Source organism: Odocoileus virginianus, chromosome 10 (assembly GCF_023699985.2).
Source record: "Odocoileus virginianus isolate 20LAN1187 ecotype Illinois chromosome 10, Ovbor_1.2, whole genome shotgun sequence".
NCBI lineage: Eukaryota > Metazoa > Chordata > Mammalia > Artiodactyla > Cervidae > Odocoileus > Odocoileus virginianus.
Window position 1 is genome coordinate 39,968,682 of NC_069683.1, and position 20,308 is coordinate 39,988,989.

The following is a 20,308-nucleotide window of genomic DNA, read 5'->3' on the forward strand; positions in this document are numbered from 1 at the left end:
GCGTTTTCAATACAAGGGCGAAGAAAAAGTTTTGGTGAGAGTAGATCAATAATTATCTCTACATCTTCTCTTTCCCTAGACCTGAAATCATGGCCTTTCTGAGGTATAGGGAACAAACAAATCTATGGAATTAATTCAGTGACATAGGCAAAGTTGGGAAAATTAGTAAGAGATGAAGCAGGCATAGAGGCAAAGACAGTAAGATAGTCTGAAAGCACTGGAAAGATCTGTATCTGTGTATTTTTTTCAGCTATTTAGATACCTGGTTGTTATTTTGATTAACTGAGCACTCTATGAAGGAAACCAGAAATGTTATAACAGTCAAGTTGTAATATTTGATTATCTATTTGGTGAACACAATCTATTGAGGTGATGACAAAGGATAGATATCTCCTCCTTTTCTGTTACCTGTATTTTTAAAGTAAAATAATAATAAAGTTAATTATAAAAGCAATGTATCCTTTTGCAATCTTTTTTAAAATAACTATTTTTATGTAGCCAAGATTGTACTGTATTTAGATTATTATGTTCTAGGTTTTTTTCTGCCATCTAATGTTATGTTGAAAGGATTATCCCAAATCATTAAAAATTACTTGTTATCATTATTAAGTCTATTTAATAATTTAATAATTTTCCTAATATTAAAAACAAGGATCTTTCAATGTACATTTACATTTTTGAACTGATTTTCTTATACAAAAGCAATGTATTAAAAAAAAATTAAACTAATCTGAAACAAGAAAATAGTTTACAATTCTGCTACACAAGTCATTTGCCTTTGTAATCTTAACGACTTGAGGTATACTGTATATCACCAATCTGGCTTTCCATAGTCAGGGCCCAATTTTATTGAGAATGATAAGATACTATATTGATATGGGGGCCATGGACCTAAACATAGGGTATGGAATAAACCTTAAAATGGACTCCAGGAAAGGGCCCTGTCAGAGATCAGCGTGTGTGACAATACACAATAGAACGAAAGCAGATGATCTTAACAGAAAAACAGCTGTTGTGTGGAGGCCAATTTCTTTTTTTTTTTCCCAATTATTTTTATTAGTTGGAGGCTAATTACTTTACAATATTGTAGTGGTTTTTGCCATACATTGACATGAATCAGCCATGGATTTACATGTGTTCCCCATCCCGATCCCCTCCTCCCGCCTCCCTCCCTACCCCACCCCTCTGGGTCTTCCCAGTGCACCAGCCCTGAGCACCTGTCTCATGCATCCAGCCTGGGCTGGTGATCTGTTTCACACGTGATAATATACATGTTTCGATGCTGTTCTCTCAGATCATCCACCCTCGTCTTCTCCCATAGAGTCCAAAAGTCTGTTCTATACATCTGTGTCTCTTTTTCTGTCTTGCATATAGGGTTATCGTTACCATCTTTCTAAATTCCATATACCTGCGTTAGTATACTGTATTGGTGTTTTTCTTTCTGGCTTACTTCACTCTGTATAACGGGCTCCAGTTTCATCCAACTCATTAGAACTGATTCAAATGAATTCTTTTTAATGCCTGAGTAATATTCCATTGTGTATATGTACCACAGCTTCTGCTGATGGGCATCTAGGTTGCTTCCATGTCCTGGCTATTATAAGCAGTGCTATGATGAACACTGGAGTACACGCGTCTCTTTCAGTTCTGGTTTCCTCAGTGTGTATGCCCAGAAGTGGGATTGCTGGCTCATATGGCAGTTCTATTTCTAGTTTTTTAAGAAATCTCCACACTGTTTTCCATAGCGGCTGTACTAGTTTGCATTCCCACCAACAGTGTAAGAGGGTTCCCTTTTCTCTACACCCTCTCCAGCGTTTATTGCTTGTAGACTTTTGGATAGCAGCCATTCTGACTGGCATGAAATGGTACCTCATTGTGGTTTTGATTTGCATTTCTCTGATAATGAGTGATGTTGAGCATCTTTTCATGTGTTTGTTAGCCATCCATATGTCTTCTTTGGAGAAATGTCTGTTTAGTTCTTTGGCCCATTTTTTGATTGGGTCATTTATTTTTCTGGAATTGAGCTTCAGGAGTTGCTTTTATATTTTTTAGATTAATCCTTTGTCCGTTGTTTCATTTGCTATTATTTTCTCCCATTCTGAAGGCTGTCTTTTCACCTTGCTTCCAGTTTCCTTCATTGTGCAAAAGCTTTTAAGTTTCATTAGGTCCCATTTGTTTATTTTTTCTTTTATTTCCAATATTCTGGGAGGTGGGTCATAGAGGATCTTGCTGTGATTTATGTTGGAGAGTGTTTTGCCTATATTCTCCTCTAGGAGTTTTATAGTTTCTGGTCTTACATTTAGATCTTTAATTTTGAGTTTATTTTTGTGTATGGTGTTAGAAAGTGTTCTAGTTTCATTCTTTTACAAGTGATTGACCAGTTTTCCTAGCACCACTTGTTAAAGAGGTTGTCTTTTATCCATTGTATGTTCTTGCCTCCTTTGTCGAAGATAAGGTGCCCATAGGTACGTGGATTTATCTCTGGGCCTTCTATTTTGTTCCATTGATCTATATTTCTGTCTTTGTGCCAGTACCATACTGTCTTGATGACTGTGGCTTTGTAGTATAGTCTGAAGTCAGGCAGGTTGATTCCTCCAGTTCCATTCTTCTTTCTCAAGATTGCTTTGGGTATTTGAGGTTTTTTTGGAGGCCAGTTTCAAAAGCACAACTTCATTTTCCTTTGCCCAGGTATCCACCTTTCCATTACACATATTCTAGCCACAGGCTGGAAGTCCTCCAGGAGTAGACTATATGTTTGCTTTATCACTGCTGCTGCTGCTGCTAAGTCGCTTCAGTCATGTCTGACTCTGTGTGACCTCATAGATGGCAGCCCACCAGGCTCCCCCATCGCAGGGATTCTCCAGGCAAGAACACTGGAGTGGGTTGCCATTTCCTTCTCCTTGCTCTATCACTAACCTGGTCTAACTGATTGTCTAAGACTATCCTCCAGCTAGAACCCAATATTTCACTTTTGCATCCTCCTATCTACTTTTCCAAAGACAAATATCAGGTCATCTAACAGTTTCTCCTCTCCATCTAATCTTCAAACATAAAATTTAGAAATTTGAGTCTGCACAAAGCATTGCAAAGAATTACATAGAATAGAGTGGAGAGGAAACTTGGAATTAGGTTTTCTTTTCCTTGAACCTCTGTTATTCATCACTAAGGAAGGTAATAGCTTCCAACTCATGTGCACTTTCTTCCTCTCCACCACCTTCTGCATCTAAGCTCATTCTTCTACCACTATAACCATGTTGATTCCTTCAAACTCCAGCCTCCAGATACTAAGCTGCTTATCTAGAAGCCATCATAACCAGACCATGTTACCTGTTTCCTGAGAAACCTGTGTGTGGGTCAAGAAGCAACAGTTTGAATTGGACACAGAAAAACTGACTGGTTCAAGATTGGAAAAGGAGTAAGACAAGGCTGTATATTGTCATCCTGCTTATTTAAGTTCTATGCAGAGTAGATCATGTGAAATGCCATGGTTGGATGACTCACAAGCTGGAATCAAAATTGCCAGGAGAAATACCAACAACCTCAGAGATGCAATAATATCACTTCAATGGCTGAAAGTGAAGAGAAACTAAAGAGGCTCTTGATGAGGGTAAAAGAGAAGAGTAGAAAAGTTGACTTGTAACTCAACATTAAAAAACTAAGATCATGACATCTGATCCCATCACTTCATGGCAAATAGAAGAAGAAAATGTGAAAGCAGTGAAAGATTTTATTTTGGGGGGCTCTAAAATCACTGTGGACAGTAACTGCATCCAAAAAATTAAAAGACACTCACTCTTTGGAAGGAAAGCTATGACAAACCTAGACAGCATATTAAAAAAAAAATAAAAACAGACATGTCACTTTGACAGTAAAGATCCTTATAGTCAAAGCTATTTATTTTCTAGTAGTCATGTATGGATTTGCGAGTTGGACCATAAAGAAGGCTGAGCACTGAAGAATTGATGCTTTTGAACTGTGGTGCTGGAGAAGACTCCAAGAGAGTCCCTTGGTTGCAAGAAGATCAAACTAGTCAATCCTAAAGAAAATCAACCCTGAATATTCATTGGAAAGACTGATGCTCAAGCTCCAATAGTTTAGCCACCTGATATGAAGAGCTGACTCACTGGAAAAGACCCTCATGCTGGGAAAGACTGAAGACAAAAGGAGAAAGAGGAGGCAGAGGATGAGATGGTTAGATAGCATCACTGACTCAGTGGACATAGTTTGAGCAAAATCCAGGAGATAGTGGAGGACAAAGGAGCCTGGAGTGCTGCAGTCTAAGGGGTCATAGAGAGTCAGACACTACTGAGTGACTGAATAACAACATCATAATGTTCACAATTTTCAATGAAATGCAAGTCTGGAGGAAGAAGAGACTAATAGCCACAGCGGGGGGAAAGGGTCCTTTAGAACAAATACCTGAACCAGCAGCTAGAGATCCTTCTTCTCCCAGAAGTTTCAGTCCTCTTTTTGCCTCCTTAGACACCTTTCAGTGATATTAATCCTAAAGTGCCCTGTATTTAACTATATATAAATTAACAAAAGACTTCTGCCACATCCAGCTTTAAAAATGCCAAACTAAGACTTACATATTTTATTAAATAACAGTATAAAAGTTAATGCTTTTCTTTTTGGGAAACTGGTTCTTGACCTCATCACTTTTGAAAGGCAACAAAAGTGATTAGAGAATCAAAAGTAAAATCAGTTTTCTTGGGGTTTTCCCCTCTTTTCCTATGAATAATACAACTAAAGGATGTATAAGGAAGAGCCAACATTTGAGAGGCTGGGAAATGAATGATTTCCAGCATGAACACCATGGCCTGTTACAGTATGTTCACCTTGTCAACATGTCCAAGCAGCAGAGTCAGCCTAGCTGAGAGCTCTTTCCAGCTGCACAAACCTTAGCCACTGTAGAAACTCATCTGTAGACATTTTAAGACAAAAATCTTCCACTGAAGTGTATATTTAACAAAAGTCATGACTATGACCTGACTGGGGATGAACTTTACTCTTATTCTGATTTGTGAATTCCTTAACTTTCATTGTTTAATGCTACAACTTTAACATTTCTTAATGGATTGGGTGGTAGCTAAAATGAATTCAGTTTCTCACACTGAGACATTACACATTTTGCATTGTTTATTTTCTTTTATTTTGAACAAGTAAAAATATCTGACTCTAACATTAATAACTTTGAGTGGGAGTTACCCTATGTGAATTAAAAATGGTTATGTCAGTATATCCTTTAAAATTTAAAAGATATTTCTCTGTGCTATATCAAGTGTCACACAGTATATCAATTTTTATTTCCCATCTCTCAAGTCTGGTATGCATACTGTTTAACTTCTTAAATTCTAAGTACAGACATAATTCACAAAAGCTGGGCAAATGCTTGACTTACAGGAGATGGCATACATAAGATTTATATGAACAACTTTATTTTAAACAAGCAGGACTTTTGCATTTTGTGCTGCTACATCACTAACTTCATCTGTGTATTAAAAAAAAAAAAAGCTATAAAATAAATTGAAAAGGTTCATTTACTACCGCACAAGCACTACTGATCTAATAGAAAAGCCCGTTTTAGTGTGAAAAGTAAGAATTTGACTCTAATTTCTAGAATAAAATGCCACATTCCTTTTTAGACACTCTCCAGGCAGCGCTACCTAATTCTTGGTCAACCATCTCTGAGTACTTGATAAACCTTACTCTCCTCTTACTGACAATTAAAATAGTTTTCATTCAGCAATCAGAGAAATTTTTGTCCTTCCTTATGCTCGAGACTGCCCTGGTGATACTAATTGATTACAGTACTTGCACATTGATTATCCTATATTCACATCACTAATTCGTGGGTTCTAAATATGCATATATATGTAAATATAAACATGCTAAACATGTAGTCGCAAAATATGTGCATGTGTGTTTCACTGTTAGGGACTCTGAAATTATTCCTATAGCTCATACAACAATAATGATAGTGATAGATAAAATGCATTGAGCACTTAATAGAGTTTTTTTTAAATGATGACCTTTAATCCCACAGCTAGTAAGGTACTATCATTATTCATCTTTTTAGGAATTAGGAAACACAGGCTCAGAGACATGAAGTAACTTTTGTTATAGCTAGTAAGTAGCAAAACATGTCACAGAGCTAATAAGTAGTAGAACTGGAAGTTAAATCTTGATTTATTTGTCCCTGATACTTGTGCTGGTTCTAGATTACACACACTCTGAAGCAATGCATTGTATTCTTTCTACCTTCTATTTATATGTACAAATCTAGCTTAAAAGTACACTCAGATTCATACATTCCTCATATATATCATATTAGCCAATTTCACAGAAAAAATAATTTTAAACCACTGTCATTCACTGCTCACTTTTCAACACTGCAGAAGATTGCTATAAAAACAAGTACCTATATTAAAGGTGACTGAGCCTCAGCACAGAGACCTATCACTTTTAAGCCCCTAGAAAGTACTGGGTAGGCCAAAAATGCATTTGGATCCATAGAATTTTTTGGCCAACTCAATTAATCACTAAGACGTTTATATGTAAATACCAAAAGAATTGGGCTTCCCAGGTGGTGCTAGTGGTAAAGAAGTGAAGTGAAATGAAAGTTGCTCTGTCATCCATGGACTATACAGTCCACAGAATTCTCTAGGTCAGAATACTGGAGTGGGTAGCCTTTCCCTTCTCCAGGGTATCTTCCCAACCCAGGGATCGAACCCAGGTCTCCCACATTGCAGACAGATTCTATACCAGCTGAGCCACAAACCTGCCTGCTAATGCAAGAAACTTAAGACATTCGGGTTTGATCCTGGGGTCAGGAAGATCCCCTGGAGGAGGGCATGGCAACCCAGTCCAGTATTCTTGCCTGGAGAATCCCATGGACAGAGAAGCCTGGCGGGCTACAGTCCATAGGACTGCACAGAGTTGGCCATGACTGAAGCAACTTAGCATGCACGCACCAAAAGAATCACTCAGCCATAAATATATTTCATACCATGTTACAAAAAGATCCCGATTTTGTTCTTTTTATCTCTTTCTTTGTGAGAATACAGCCAAAGTTGTACTAGTTCTGAGATATAAACTGATTCTAACAGCCAATCTTCTTTTTCTTTTTCTATTTAAGGATAAAGAGAGTGTAATGAGATTTTAGATGTTAGGTATTATTATCCACATTTTACAAACTGGGAAACTAAACTGCACCAAGATTTTCATATCACAAAAAGGGCAAACTGAGACACAACCTGGAATGTTGGAAATAGTACCAGTCTAGAAGTCTAAGACAGTTGGCTTCCACACATGGCTCTGACAACATGTAGCTTTGTAAGCCTGGACGAGTTGTTGCCTATGCCTCAGCTTCCTTGTATAACGTAAAGGATTTGCACTAGAGAAAGAGTCCCAAAGGAATTTCAAAGAAAAACAGAAGTGGGAACTTACATATATTTGGGAACTTTTTATTTTACCAACTAAAATTACTAGAAAGCAAAGAAATGAAGCACACGCCATCCATTATCACCTATGCTTCATAAAAGGAAAGGGCATTTTAATTCCAAAAAATAAAAAAAAGAATAAACAGAAACTTAGGGTTATTTTTATGTATAGCTTAACAGTAAACTCACTCTATTGTTGTACAACGGGAATAGGTACCCACCCTAGCCCTGATCAGCGAGTGAGAGCCGGGAGGACCACTGGAGGACGTGTCCAAGCTTAACATTCTGTGAAAGCGGAAGGAGGAGAGCGGAACATCCGACATCTCTCAGTGTAGTGCTCCTGCAATACTGTCTTAAAATTCTATCCTTAAAGAACTATCCCTACAACCTTTGCCATATCCAAGTACCCAATTATTACTTACTTATAGTTTTATGTAAATTGACTTTTTTTTTTGCTTAAATACATTTATTTCAAAAGCACTACCTCAAATAGAAAACCAATAGGAAATTCAATAGAAAATCACTTGTCATACGTAAATGATAATGTAACAATAAAAATAAAAGTTTTACTTTAGTTCTAAGCACTATTGTCCCCCAAAGCTCTGAGACTAAGATGATCTCTCTCGCCTACAAAGAGAGAGATTAGCACAACCTAAAAAGGGTTTAAAGTGTACTAACACTAAACTGAGCCCTCAATGTAACCAGAGAGATCAAGGGAAAAAGAGCTGCTTTTTCCCTGGGGAACTGATTCAATGTTATGTAATGTCATATGCTGGCACCACCTGGATCATCCGCCCACTGGGCTCCATACCCTCCTGCCCCTTAAGAGGTAATGCACTCTCCCACTCTTCTTTAATCCCAGAAAGAAGCAGAGGCTTTGGCTTCCATGAATTTTCCCTGATTTGAGAAGGAGCCGGGGAGTAAAGTCTGAGAGATAAGCAGAAGTAGATAAGATACAAAAGGGAGAGTCACCTAGAGAGAGTTCAGGAAACTGAAGGATAGTGCATGAAAAGCATTGAGATTCACCATCAGGCTCCGGTCAGCTGAATGAGATCTTTGCCATAAGAAAATAGGTAGCAAGCTGATTAATAATTCTATATAGCAGCTAAAAGGATCTGGTTCGGTATAACTTCTTTTTATTTCTAGATCCACTCCAACTTTAACCATCTAGCATGATTAACTCATGCAGAGTTTCTAATCCACAGTAAGAATTTATATTTTTATCTAAGGCCATTGCTATTCATGAATTATAGCAGCTTTACCTATTCTTTATAATTCAGAAACTTCATTATTAAAATGTTAGAAGCAGGCTATAGAGCATCTATCATTACTTAAAAAGTTAATTCGATTACATAAAAGAAATAATTAGATTTGCATTTTTATCTTGGATTTAAACTTTCAAAGATCACAGCAGCCTGCCCATGGGCAATTAAAAACAGCATACAGAAGAGAAATAGAGGAGAGAGGGTCTGTTTTTCCTGGCTAATTCAAGATTGAAGATAGAATTACAAAATATTTTAAGGGTTTGCTGAAACTGGGGGCTAATCCTAGACTTCTAAGCTTTGTTTAGAACTCTCATTTCATTGCGAGAGTATCAGATACACATACAATGCTAATAGAAGTATCGAATTACTTTCAATGGGTTTATTTAGTCCTGTTCAGAGGCTGTTGAAAGGAGATCCCTTACCTGATCAATAACACCCCAAAAAGGACCATTTGCTAGAGCCAAAACAGGAGCAGTGTAATTGCTTTTTGTTTATCAATGCTAAATACAATTAACAAAGAGATACAACATATACAACGTAAAACAGAGGAACTACGGGAGATTCCAAGGTTCCTTACTTTCCTCAGTCTTTCTGCTGTCTGTTCAGCCAATTCCAAAAGATAATAAAGGCAAGGTCCAGCTCTTAAAATTAGAGGTCAATTAGATACTAAATGATGAAGCATATCTTCAAATATATATCTATTATTATTATCCTGGCAAAAAATTAATTAACCAGGTCATGCAGGCCATGAAGGCTAATGTACAAAGTAATTATTTCTGATCTTTAGACAACTACTTCACATAAAAAGGTAGTCCTTATTCTGCTCAGCAGATACCTGAAATGCCTGTAGTTAATCATATTGAAGGAAACAAGAGGCAAGGTTTATCTCCTTAAAAGGTGAGAGTACATCTCAAGTTATTCTGTTTAATGGTTTAAGAACAATCACCTCTCTACTCATAATATTAATACGTCTACTGGTTATGTAGGAAGAAAGGAGAACACACATTTAATGGCACTCCACCACATGACAAAGACATAGATGCACAAAATATGCAAACAGCACAGATGAATATATTTTAATCAAAATAGAAAACACTATGTATTAAAAATACTCACATACTCCTAAAGAACAGAGTGACGCTTCAGTGAAGAGACAAACACTTGGTTGTATAAATAAGCAGCATGTATAATTAGAGCATTTAAAAGAGAAGTTTTCAGATAAGAGAGAGTATCTGCAAAGCAGCAGCAATGGCATTAGTTCAGGCCTTCCACAGACTGAGTTCATCATGTAAGTCATGTACTAAACAGTGACTGAAAGACAATGAATATTGTATATTAATCATGCTAAGTCACTTCAGTCATGTCTGAAACATGCCTGGAAATGCTTCAGTTATTTCCTTCTTCAGGGGATCTTCTCAACCCAGGGATCAAATCCGCATCTTTTATCTCTCTCGCATTGGCAAGCAGATTCTTTACCACTAGCCCCACCCTGGAAGCCCATATATTAATCATAATGATTAACAAATAACCACAAACTTCAAGTTTCACAATTTTGCCTGTAACAGTATATGTATATTAATTAACTGAATCACTGGCTCTGGCCCAAGAAGCTAAATGCCAAATAAAATCCCAACCAACCAGTTCCTTCATCTTTTTTTTTTTTTTCAGTTCCTTCTTAAGAGACTACTGTTGACAGGTCAGTGATGTGAGGAGAGGACACTGTCTATATAGTACACAACACAGCCACTTGAATCAACTCCAAAATTGGGGTCTAAAGAGACATGAATATACAGATCACACCATTCAGGTCTGAAAAACAGAAAGTGTCTCATAGAGATATTTTAATAAAGTAAATTCTCTTGCAAAGATTAAGTTCTAGCAACAAAATGCTGTCATTAAATACGTTCCTACTGACATTCTATCAAAACCAAAAAATATGATATGTCCATGAAGAATATCTTCTCTAGATTCTAAAACCATGACATGGTCAAATGAGGTTAGATGAATAAATATATGGATGAATCAAGAAATCAAGAGTTATAAAATATTTTCTAGTTTGCTTAGATTAGACTTATATTTAATGACTGATTAAAATGTAAATATGTGTTGATATATCCAATGGATTCAAATGAATTTTGTTTACTAGTCAATATAATTCATAAATAAAATGCTTCAAAAGACTAAAATACTATGGTGCATTGTGGGAGACAAGGAGAAAGAAATTACTAAAGCAGTTATTTGTTCTTTGGAATTACAACAAGAGCAATATTCCCAAATTCAAGGATCCACATTCCATGATCTGTTAGTTTTGCTTTCCACAAACTTGATAAAAACTGTGCTATTTCTGTCTATGCTAAGTTGCTTCAGTCATGTCCAACTCTTTGCAACCCTATGGACTGTAGCCCGCCAGGCTCCTCTGTCCATAGGATTCTCCAGGCAAGAATACTGGAGTGGGTTGCCATGCTCTCCTCCAGAGGATCTTCCCTACCCAAGGATCAAACCCACGTCTCGTGTCTCCTGCACTGGCAGGTGAGTTCTTTACCACTAGCACCACCTGAAAAGCCCCATTTCTGTCCTGCAAATATAAAAAATGTCAAACTTTTTGGCCTCATATCCAGGGAATTATCTGGGAGAAATATCAATAACCTCAGATATGCAGATGACAGCACCCTTATGGCAGAAAGTGAAGAAGAATTAAAGAGCCTCTTGATGAAAGTGAAAGAGGAGAGTGAAAAAGTTGGCTTAAAGCTCAACATTCAAAAAACTAAGATCATGGCATCTGGTCCTATCACTTCATGGCAAATAGATGGGGAAAACAGTGGAAACAGTGGCTGACTTTATTTTTCAGGGTGCCAAAATCACTGCAGATGGTGAATGCAGCCATGAAATCAAAAGACGCTTACTCCTTGGAAGGAAAGTTATGACCAACCTAGAAAGCATATTAAAAAGCAGAGACATTATTTTGTCAACAAAGGTCCATCTAGTCAAGGCTATGGTTTTTCCAGTGGTCATGTATGGACGTGAGAGTTGGACTGTGAAGAAAACTGAGCACTGAAGAATTGATGATTTTGAACTGTGGTGTTGGAGAAGACTCTTGAGAGTCCCTTGGACTGCAAGGAGATCCAACCAGTCCATCCTGAAGGAGATAAGTCCTGGGTGTTCACTGGAAGGACTGATGTTGAAGCTGAAACTCCAATACTTTGGCCATCTGGGCTCAAAGAGCTGACTCATTGGAAAAGACACTGATGCTGGGAAAGATTGACGGCAGGAGAAGGGGACGACAGAGGATGAGATGGTTGGATGGCATCACCAACTCAATGGACATGAGTTTGGGTAAACTCCAGGAGTTGGTGATGGACAGGGAGGCCTGGCATGCTGTCGGTCATGCGGTTGCAGAGTTGGACATGACTGAGCAACTGATCTGATCTGATCCAGGAAATTACTTACTATGTAACAGATTAAGAATCACCATTTTCCCCAAAGCACAGAGGGATTGGAATTCACTAAGCAAACAGCCTCCTAAAAGATCTGTTGATATTAAAGAATTTTAAAAACAATTTAAAGTTATTAACCTGATTTTTTAAATGGTAAATATTAACTCATCAAAAGTACAAAAACACCGGTTCACAAAATCATTCATTTTATGATTTCATCATGGCTTAAAGACCGTGCATGCGTGCTAAGTCACTTCAGTTGTGTCTGACTCTGCGTGACCCTTTGGACTCCAGTCTGCCAGGCTCCTTTGTTCATGAGATTCTCCAGGCAAGAATACTGAAGTGGACTTCCATGCCCTCCTCCAGGGGACTTTCCGACCCACGGATGAAAACCATGTCTCTTGGGTCTCCTGCATTGGCAGGCGGGTTCTTAACCACTAGTCCCATCTGGGAAGTCCACATAGTCTTAAAAGTATCTCTTTAAAAATTTAGTTATAATTTACCAATGTGAAATTACATTAAAATTATATTCAAGGAAAAAATACATAAATGAAATAATTTCTAACTACATATATAGAATAAGTTTTGAATGACTGCAAATAAAAAAAATAAGCTCAAGAACTTTTTATAATACTATCTTAATCTGCCTTTTCCTATTGCTAATGAAGAATTCTGCCTTTCAATGTGTGCAAATCATTCAGGTTTTCATTTGTTTCCATCATTATAGACCCAGACGTGTTTGTGTGTGGTTGCTATAATAGGTTAGACACTCTTTCCTTTCTTTTTATTACAGTTTGCAAATTCCAAAGCAACAAGTACTAATTCAGAAGTCAGCATTCTGAACTCGAAGTAAAGAACGATCTTGAACGTAATCACCTGATACTTAGGATCTATGGCCAACTGCCAAGGCTTAATCTTGCTGACCCTGTTAGGAAATAAATTCTAGAATACAAGACTTTAAAAGAAGGAAAAAGGTAAAACTTGGGATCTCAAATTGTCACTGTATTCATTCAGTTTTTGAAGAGAAGTTACGTTTTGTATTTATTATCTTATTTTAATCTCTGTTTTGTTTTTAAAAGAGAGAATGTTTCTTCATGATAGAAAAATGTTTGAAGCATTCCTTAAATCTCATATTTTGCTCAAATTAAAATGAGTCCAACAAAAGTCTCTCTCTTAAGTTTGATCATGCCTATAGCTGGCCAAAAACCTTATTTGAAAATACAGTTAACCCATTTCCCTTCCAAAAAAATAACTAAAATTCTGAATATCAAATATGTGCTTTGTGTCAGAGATGAATATGTTTCGGGTAAGGAATAAGTGTTTTCCAGTATTTGAAAAATTCTTTGAATGGTCTTATACTCGATTAGATAAACACTGACAAGATATGCAGTGAAGCAGTAGCTCAGGACAGATTAAACTGGAAATACAGATTATTGCCTCCTCTTTTTTTAAAAAATAAAATATGAATTCTTGTTACAAAGAATCCCATATTTCTAAAATTAATGTAACTATTTTGAACCTGTCTATGATTTTTATAGTTTATACTGCTGAGATCAGGCCTGATTGGCTTCAATTTTTAAAAATTTAAACAACGAGAAATATGTATAAAATTTAAAGCCATTGAACTTCTATTAAAACACTTGAAAAACCAATGCTCTTGTCTTCTCAAATTGAATATTCTGATGAATAATATTTTAAGATCACGTTCTAGTTCCCTGAAAAAGATTTCAACTCATATAATCATTATGACTATAGAATCATATGTAATCAATAAATGCCTATAATATTTCACAAAGATAATTTGAACTAATTTTGTTGCTGTTCATCTGAGATCCTCAGTACCACAGGCACACATCAGTTAAGACATCCAGTTAATGCAAACAACTTTGGACTAAGAAGTGAAATATATTCAAAACAAATAACAAAGTAGGTAATAAAGAGGTAGTAAAAACATTAATAATAAGTAACTGATATGAGAACATCTCAGGGAATTTCTTCCATTTCTGCTTTACAAATAGGAGAAACAGAGTACTCTAAACAATCAGGTTATTTAACACCTACCAAGTTCTTAGAGAGGGATCTAGAGAAAAACGTAGGAAGCCACAGGCTAAGAGTCTTGACCTTAGCAGTGGGAGACATACTGAAAATTCTAATAAGGGCAGAGCAAGGGACACCTGGACAGTTATTTAATTAAGGATCTCGGCATGAGTCATAAGTATCAGGATAGGAAATTATTCCAAGATTTAATTATAAAGGCTGACTGTCCAAAATGCTAGAGACATACTATCTACTCTATTATGTTTGGATTCATTATTTTGAAACATATAGACTTGATTATGGAATACATAATCAGAACTAATTAAAACAACAACAACAAACACTAGTTAAAACTTCCTAGAAAAGATGGACAAAGTGCCAAATTAGGTACAAATACTTCTTCAGGCACCAAATCAGTATTTTTAGTTCAGTGGCTACTACCCAGAACACTAAGTGTGACTACACAATGAAGCAAAGATCTCAATGATTTGACTGACTTTCATTGGTAAGGTGAAATAAGTTATAACTTTATGTAAATGATTTTTAAAAACATAGGAAGGTGTAATACTAATCCCAAGGAAAGGACTAATATAATTCAGAATATTGTGCCCCAACTAGGCTGAATAATATATCCCAGTATAGAAAATATCTACAACAACCAGGAGAAACCCAGAGGCTGTGGTGGGGACATGTAACTCTGGGATCAGTATGACTGAGGTTTAATCACCAGACAACTGGTTGTTTATTCTAAGGCTTTCTAGAAGTCACACACCCACCTATGCGCATATCCAAAAATGGAAATCACTTCCCTTACCTATGTCAAATAGCTGTTAGCTGAATTAACTGTCAAATATCTAATGGAATAACAGAAACCAGAATTCTTTCTCAGGCCATTGTAAATATGATCTCTATATTGTGTCACCCTGCCACAAAAAAAAAAAAGAAAGAAAGGAAGGAAGAAAGAAAAGGAATAAAGAAAAAGAAATTTCTAAACTATAAGCTTCTTGAAGACAATTACTAATCTTTATATTCCTTTCAGCACCTAGCAGAAATGCAGTTAATATATTAATTATTACCAACCTTTTCCTAGATCATAAGATTCTTCTCATAATTGGCCCCATCAGACAACCTAACAAGCAAATAAACATAAGCCTCTACCCATGATACTATCAGACGGTAAAATACAGAGCAAGCAGTTTTGTGGCAATAAAACTAGCATGAGTATGGAAACTTGGAAACCATTATGTTTTCACTAGGTAGTATTAGTCAAATGGCAGATGGTAAAAAAGGTAAGGTTTATCCTGCTTGTGTATCACATCAGAAAAGAATGCTTAGACTTCCACCAAGTCAATATTTCCTACATCCACTTATACAACTGTGTACAACATCCTTGAATAAAAGCCCTATTGGTGCTGTTTATAAGAGAAGGGTGCATTTGCAGCATTTTAAATTCCGTTTTCAAGGAGGAAAGTATCTAAGTATAATCAGACAAGAGTAATAAATACACAGACCTGGATCTGTTGTTGCAGGAGATTAATTTTGTGCTGCTGTTGCAGAAGTTGCTGCTGTTGTCTTGCAATCTATCAGAAATAAAATTTCATTGAGTTAAAATGAAATGCTTACACCTTTGCTATTACCTGAGGTATATCTGGTATTACAATAATGTCTTATTGTACTTCTAATATGAAAGAATTCCTATAAAATGAGAGAGGCAGAATCAGAAAGCTGGAGAGAAGGGAAATATTTCAAACAGGTGCCATCTCTCTGCTTACCCCTAAATCTTGACCCGTACATGAAAACTACCCCTCTTGTATTACATTTGTGAGCAGTTCATCTATATCTGCACCGGTCATCTGGAAAGAATGGGAGTTTCAAAATCTGATCCTTGGAGAATAAAGACAGGAAAACTCTGGCTTCATGTTTCTGAGGAGCTTAATTTGGATTTAAAAAGTAAAATTCATAAGCAAAGGTATGAAAGAACTTTCTATTACTTATAATATGGCCTACTTTGGTGAGACCTTTTCTACTGTAAAAATTTTTAGAACTGATAATGCTAACAAATATTGTCAGGGAATGTCAAAAGAAAAAAAACATTAAAAACCAAAAACTTTTATCTTGTTTATTGCTGATGTAATGTGTAATGTACAAAGCATTTTTTTTTAAACAAAATTTCCTATTTATTCACATCTTTTTTATTGTAATGTGTTAGTTTTATTGTACAGGATCCACATATAAGTTTTGTATTCCCTTGCTTCATCCAACAAATTCAACATCTTAACGTGTCATCTGGTCTATAAAAAAAAACATTAACCACTTAATGCAAGCCCCATTGAAGACTGAATCTTCCCCTCAGGAGAGCAAAGAACTTCTTTAGGATAATAGTGTTTACTATAAAACATGAGTTAGGTGTCAGGCTGCTTATTACCTCAAAATCTGAACTGCTGGAGCTTGAAACCCATGGGAATGCCCCTCAGTGAGAACACACTCACTGCCAACCTCGGAAGCCAGGGGAAAAAATGGCCAGAAAGCTCTTAGGATGACTTGGTTTCATGATGCCTATAGGCAAGAGTTATGCTCTCCCTATTTCTTCTATTTCCAAAACATTCTAAAATGGACAGTGTTGGAAATGAGTGTGAATTACCCCTCAGCTGTATACTTCCTGAGTCTTTTTGATCTTCCAGCCTAGAGTAGAGGGAAATACCCAGATTACATTCTTTTCAGCAGAAGATGACAAATAGCAGTCTGCCCCCAAATATATCTTAATGGTTTCTGGTGATGACTGGTTCATACTAGAAGTTATGATAAAGCTGCCCCTAACATAGGCTACAGTTTAAGAAATGGGACCACTCCTCCCCAAAGCTTTAGAAGCAAAATGGAAATAGCATTTAATCAGGTTGAAAAGGCTCACTCTGCTTATCACCATTCAAATCAGAAATGGACAACTCTGCAACTCTAGGTATACATGCTGGATCTCTGAATATTTATTCCCTCTTAGCAAGCCAGTGAAACACCGCTAGACATTTAATATTGATGGTCCCTCCTAAATGATAAAGTGCTGCATAGAAATGCACCCAAAACACCGCAGTGCAATTACTATCATCCACTCTAGACGTATGGGTTTGACACAGTGAAGTATGGTACATAAGCACCATGTGGCTCAAATTCTGAATTTTATTTGCCAATCGGTTGAGCTACATGCTCGCTTCATTGAGCATGACAACCTAGTTTTAAGTGTCATTTAATTTTCATTTTGAAATATAATTACAAAGTGTTCACTGTAAGATATCACTCGTCTGCAAATGTGTCAAGATTAATTTGTGCTAGCTTATTCACAAGTGTCAATAGTTAATTACTGTGTCATCTCTGGATGGCTAAATGACATTCTAACTTCTGATTTTTTACAGTGTTCCTTTATGTTATTTTCCATTAGGGGCTGAGTCCATATTCCTACATGTGGGCAAATATTCAAGCATATAAAATACCAGACGTCACAACTCATTAAAATCAACAGAGCATATATTGCTCTATATACCCCTATAAAATACATTTAACTGAAAAGATAATTCCAGTAATAATGTCAGATTCCTAAAAACTGCACATTAATTTGGATCTGTCTGATCTAAAGCATCAGGGACTACTCTATAGGATCCTTGTTGTTAGATTAATGTACTCTTATGAGACAGGAAAAACATTTGGGAAAGTGATTTATTTTTTAAAAGATACACACTTAAACTTTGCTATTTTTCTTCCTTCTCACTTCTAAATCAATGAAATCAAATTCTTCCAGGAGCCATGTGTTAATTTGTTTTTAATGATTTACCTATGCTAAAAGAGAGTGACCATATAATTTATCAGCCTAGCCAGGACAACTTTCACAGGTAGAAGAGGGGAGTATTAGTAATTACTCTGGAAAACATACATTAATCAGAGCTATTCTGGAAAAACTGAGACATGTAGTCACCCGAACTTGAACCAGTAAGTTAAACAATTCTCAAAGTTTTTTGAGACCAGGATCTTCTTTTACTGGATGAGAATAAGAGGTCCAGAGAGAAGCGATTTACTCATGGTTAAGCTACACTGGGGATATATGTGATACCTACATGAACAAGTATCCCAGGGTATTAATCAAATCCAAATGTTCTGGAACAACGTTATCATTTCAGTTATGACCAGTTGCTATTATGCCTCTCTTTGTCCTCCACATATCCCCTCAGTATTCTCAACGACCCTGGATTTCCAGAAGGCTTCTTTCTTTCCTTGTCTTTTTTTAGGAAGGCTTATGACAAATAAACCAATCAATGTGATTACTCTCTGAGCTTTGGCACATCCCACATCTCCAGTTCATCAGCTCCTTTTGCAGGGCTCACCTGTTCTTGCTGTTGGCGAGCAAGGTCCATTTGCTGCCGTTGTTTCTCAATTTGTGAGGCTGCCAGTTTTTTCTGTTCATCATGCGCTGCCAGGAGCTGCTCCCGTAAACTGATCAGCTGGGTAATCATGGTAGAGAGCTGCCGTTCTTTTTCTGCCAGGCTCTCAGGTGTACCTGAAACGGAAGTGAAAAGATATCTCACAAGTTTGAGAAAATTCTGAATGAATTAGGGAACTGAGTGGGTAGGCAGATTTAGAAAGGGACTACTCTAAGACACAAATATCTGGGACAATAACTGGAGGTCACTGTGAGTGCAAGAACTCTATGGAATAGCAAAGGAATGAGCACTAGGGTTAGTCATTGCCCTGCCAAGAAAAAGGACTGTTGCCAATAAAATACGCACTCCTCCCTCTTGTTCTTTAAAACAAAACAAAACAGAACAAACTCCTCCATTCTCTCCCATTCACCACATTCCCCTTCCCTCTCCACCCAAATCTATCTTATCAAGCTAAGAAACTTATGTTATTTAGTACCAAAGATTAGAAACTATAGGTTGTATTAATATTCTATAATCACCTCTACCCTCAATGACTAACAGAGAATCTAAGACATAGTAGGTACTTAAAAAGTTATTTCAGTACTTTTCTGATCACTGCCCTCATAAAATTTTTCTATCGTGCAAAGATCTATCTCTGAAGCTTAGAAGTCAGAGGTCTCTCTTGGCTGTGGGACCAGGGACAGAAAGAGGAAAAAAATAAATAAATAAAACCATCTTGCCTCAGGTGACAATGGAGCTGATTTTTTTTTCCTCCTGTGAGGGGATCAAGCTAAAGTCCCCAAGTTCATCCTTAAAGGCAAAAATATTGCTTGGGAGGCTCACTCACCCCTTTGTCATTTGTCATTCTTCAAAGGAAAAAAACACATTCAAGGTTGAAAAGGTTGAAAAGGTTATGATGTCACTGCACACTTACGGTATGCACTAATGGTGCTGAGCAGTCTATTTATGGGCAAATTGCACAGCTCTCCTAAGTAAAGGGTACAGAATCCTTTTGTGACTCAAAATTAGAGCATTTTACTGTAGTATAAGATAAGAATTTCAACCCACTGTATTTGAGCACACAGGTTTCATTATGAAGAAATGATCTATGCTTTGAAAGCTTTTCAGAAAGATGCCACCAGCTGTCAAAAGAGATAAAGATTGCCAATTTTTGTTTATGTGGAAGAGGAGACTTCCAATCTCCTTATGAAATTCCCCTCATTTCTGCTAAGAAAGCACTAGGACAATCTGAGAAACTGAACATATTTTAATTAGGAAAAGACCTATTTTTTTGAGTGGGCCCATGGGAAAAAGGAGCCTTCAAAGGATGTTGGCTAGCCCTTACTAATATATGATTCTCACAAGATAAGACCTGATATCAGTTGAGAAGCTACAATATTTAGGATTACTTTGGTCTTAGTGCCAATTTATGTCCTTAAAAATAAATAAGTAAACACATAACTAAATAAACTGTCAATGTTCCATAATCCTTAAAGATTTATTGAGCTGAAAGGTGGCCTAATATCAAAATTAAAAGAAAAATAAGATAGTGAAATGATATTAGAAAATGTACTTCACTAATATGGAAACAAATTCTGTATCTCAAAGACTGTAACCAGTTGTCCTTTCTAGCTAAAGAGAATGATTTTTATAAATGAGTTTTTATTTCAGCAATAGGAATTTAAGCCTGGTGAGAGAAAGAACTTCTTGATCCAGAAATATTAAAA

General features: G+C 36.6%; 1 protein-coding gene across 22 annotated transcripts in view; it reads right to left on the minus strand.

Moving 5' to 3' along the window:
- The window catches only part of SOX6 (SRY-box transcription factor 6), a 765,792-nt gene that overhangs the window by 195,861 nt on the left and 549,623 nt on the right, over positions 1-20,308 (minus strand). For all 22 annotated transcript variants that reach the window (XM_070473416.1, XM_020904495.2, XM_020904527.2 and 19 more), the window contains 2 exons: positions 18,546-18,718; positions 15,690-15,758 (listed from right to left, as the gene is read on the minus strand). In XM_070473416.1, the coding sequence (XP_070329517.1) occupies positions 15,690-15,758; positions 18,546-18,718 (242 nt within the window). The remainder of the gene's footprint in view (positions 1-15,689; positions 15,759-18,545; positions 18,719-20,308) is intronic.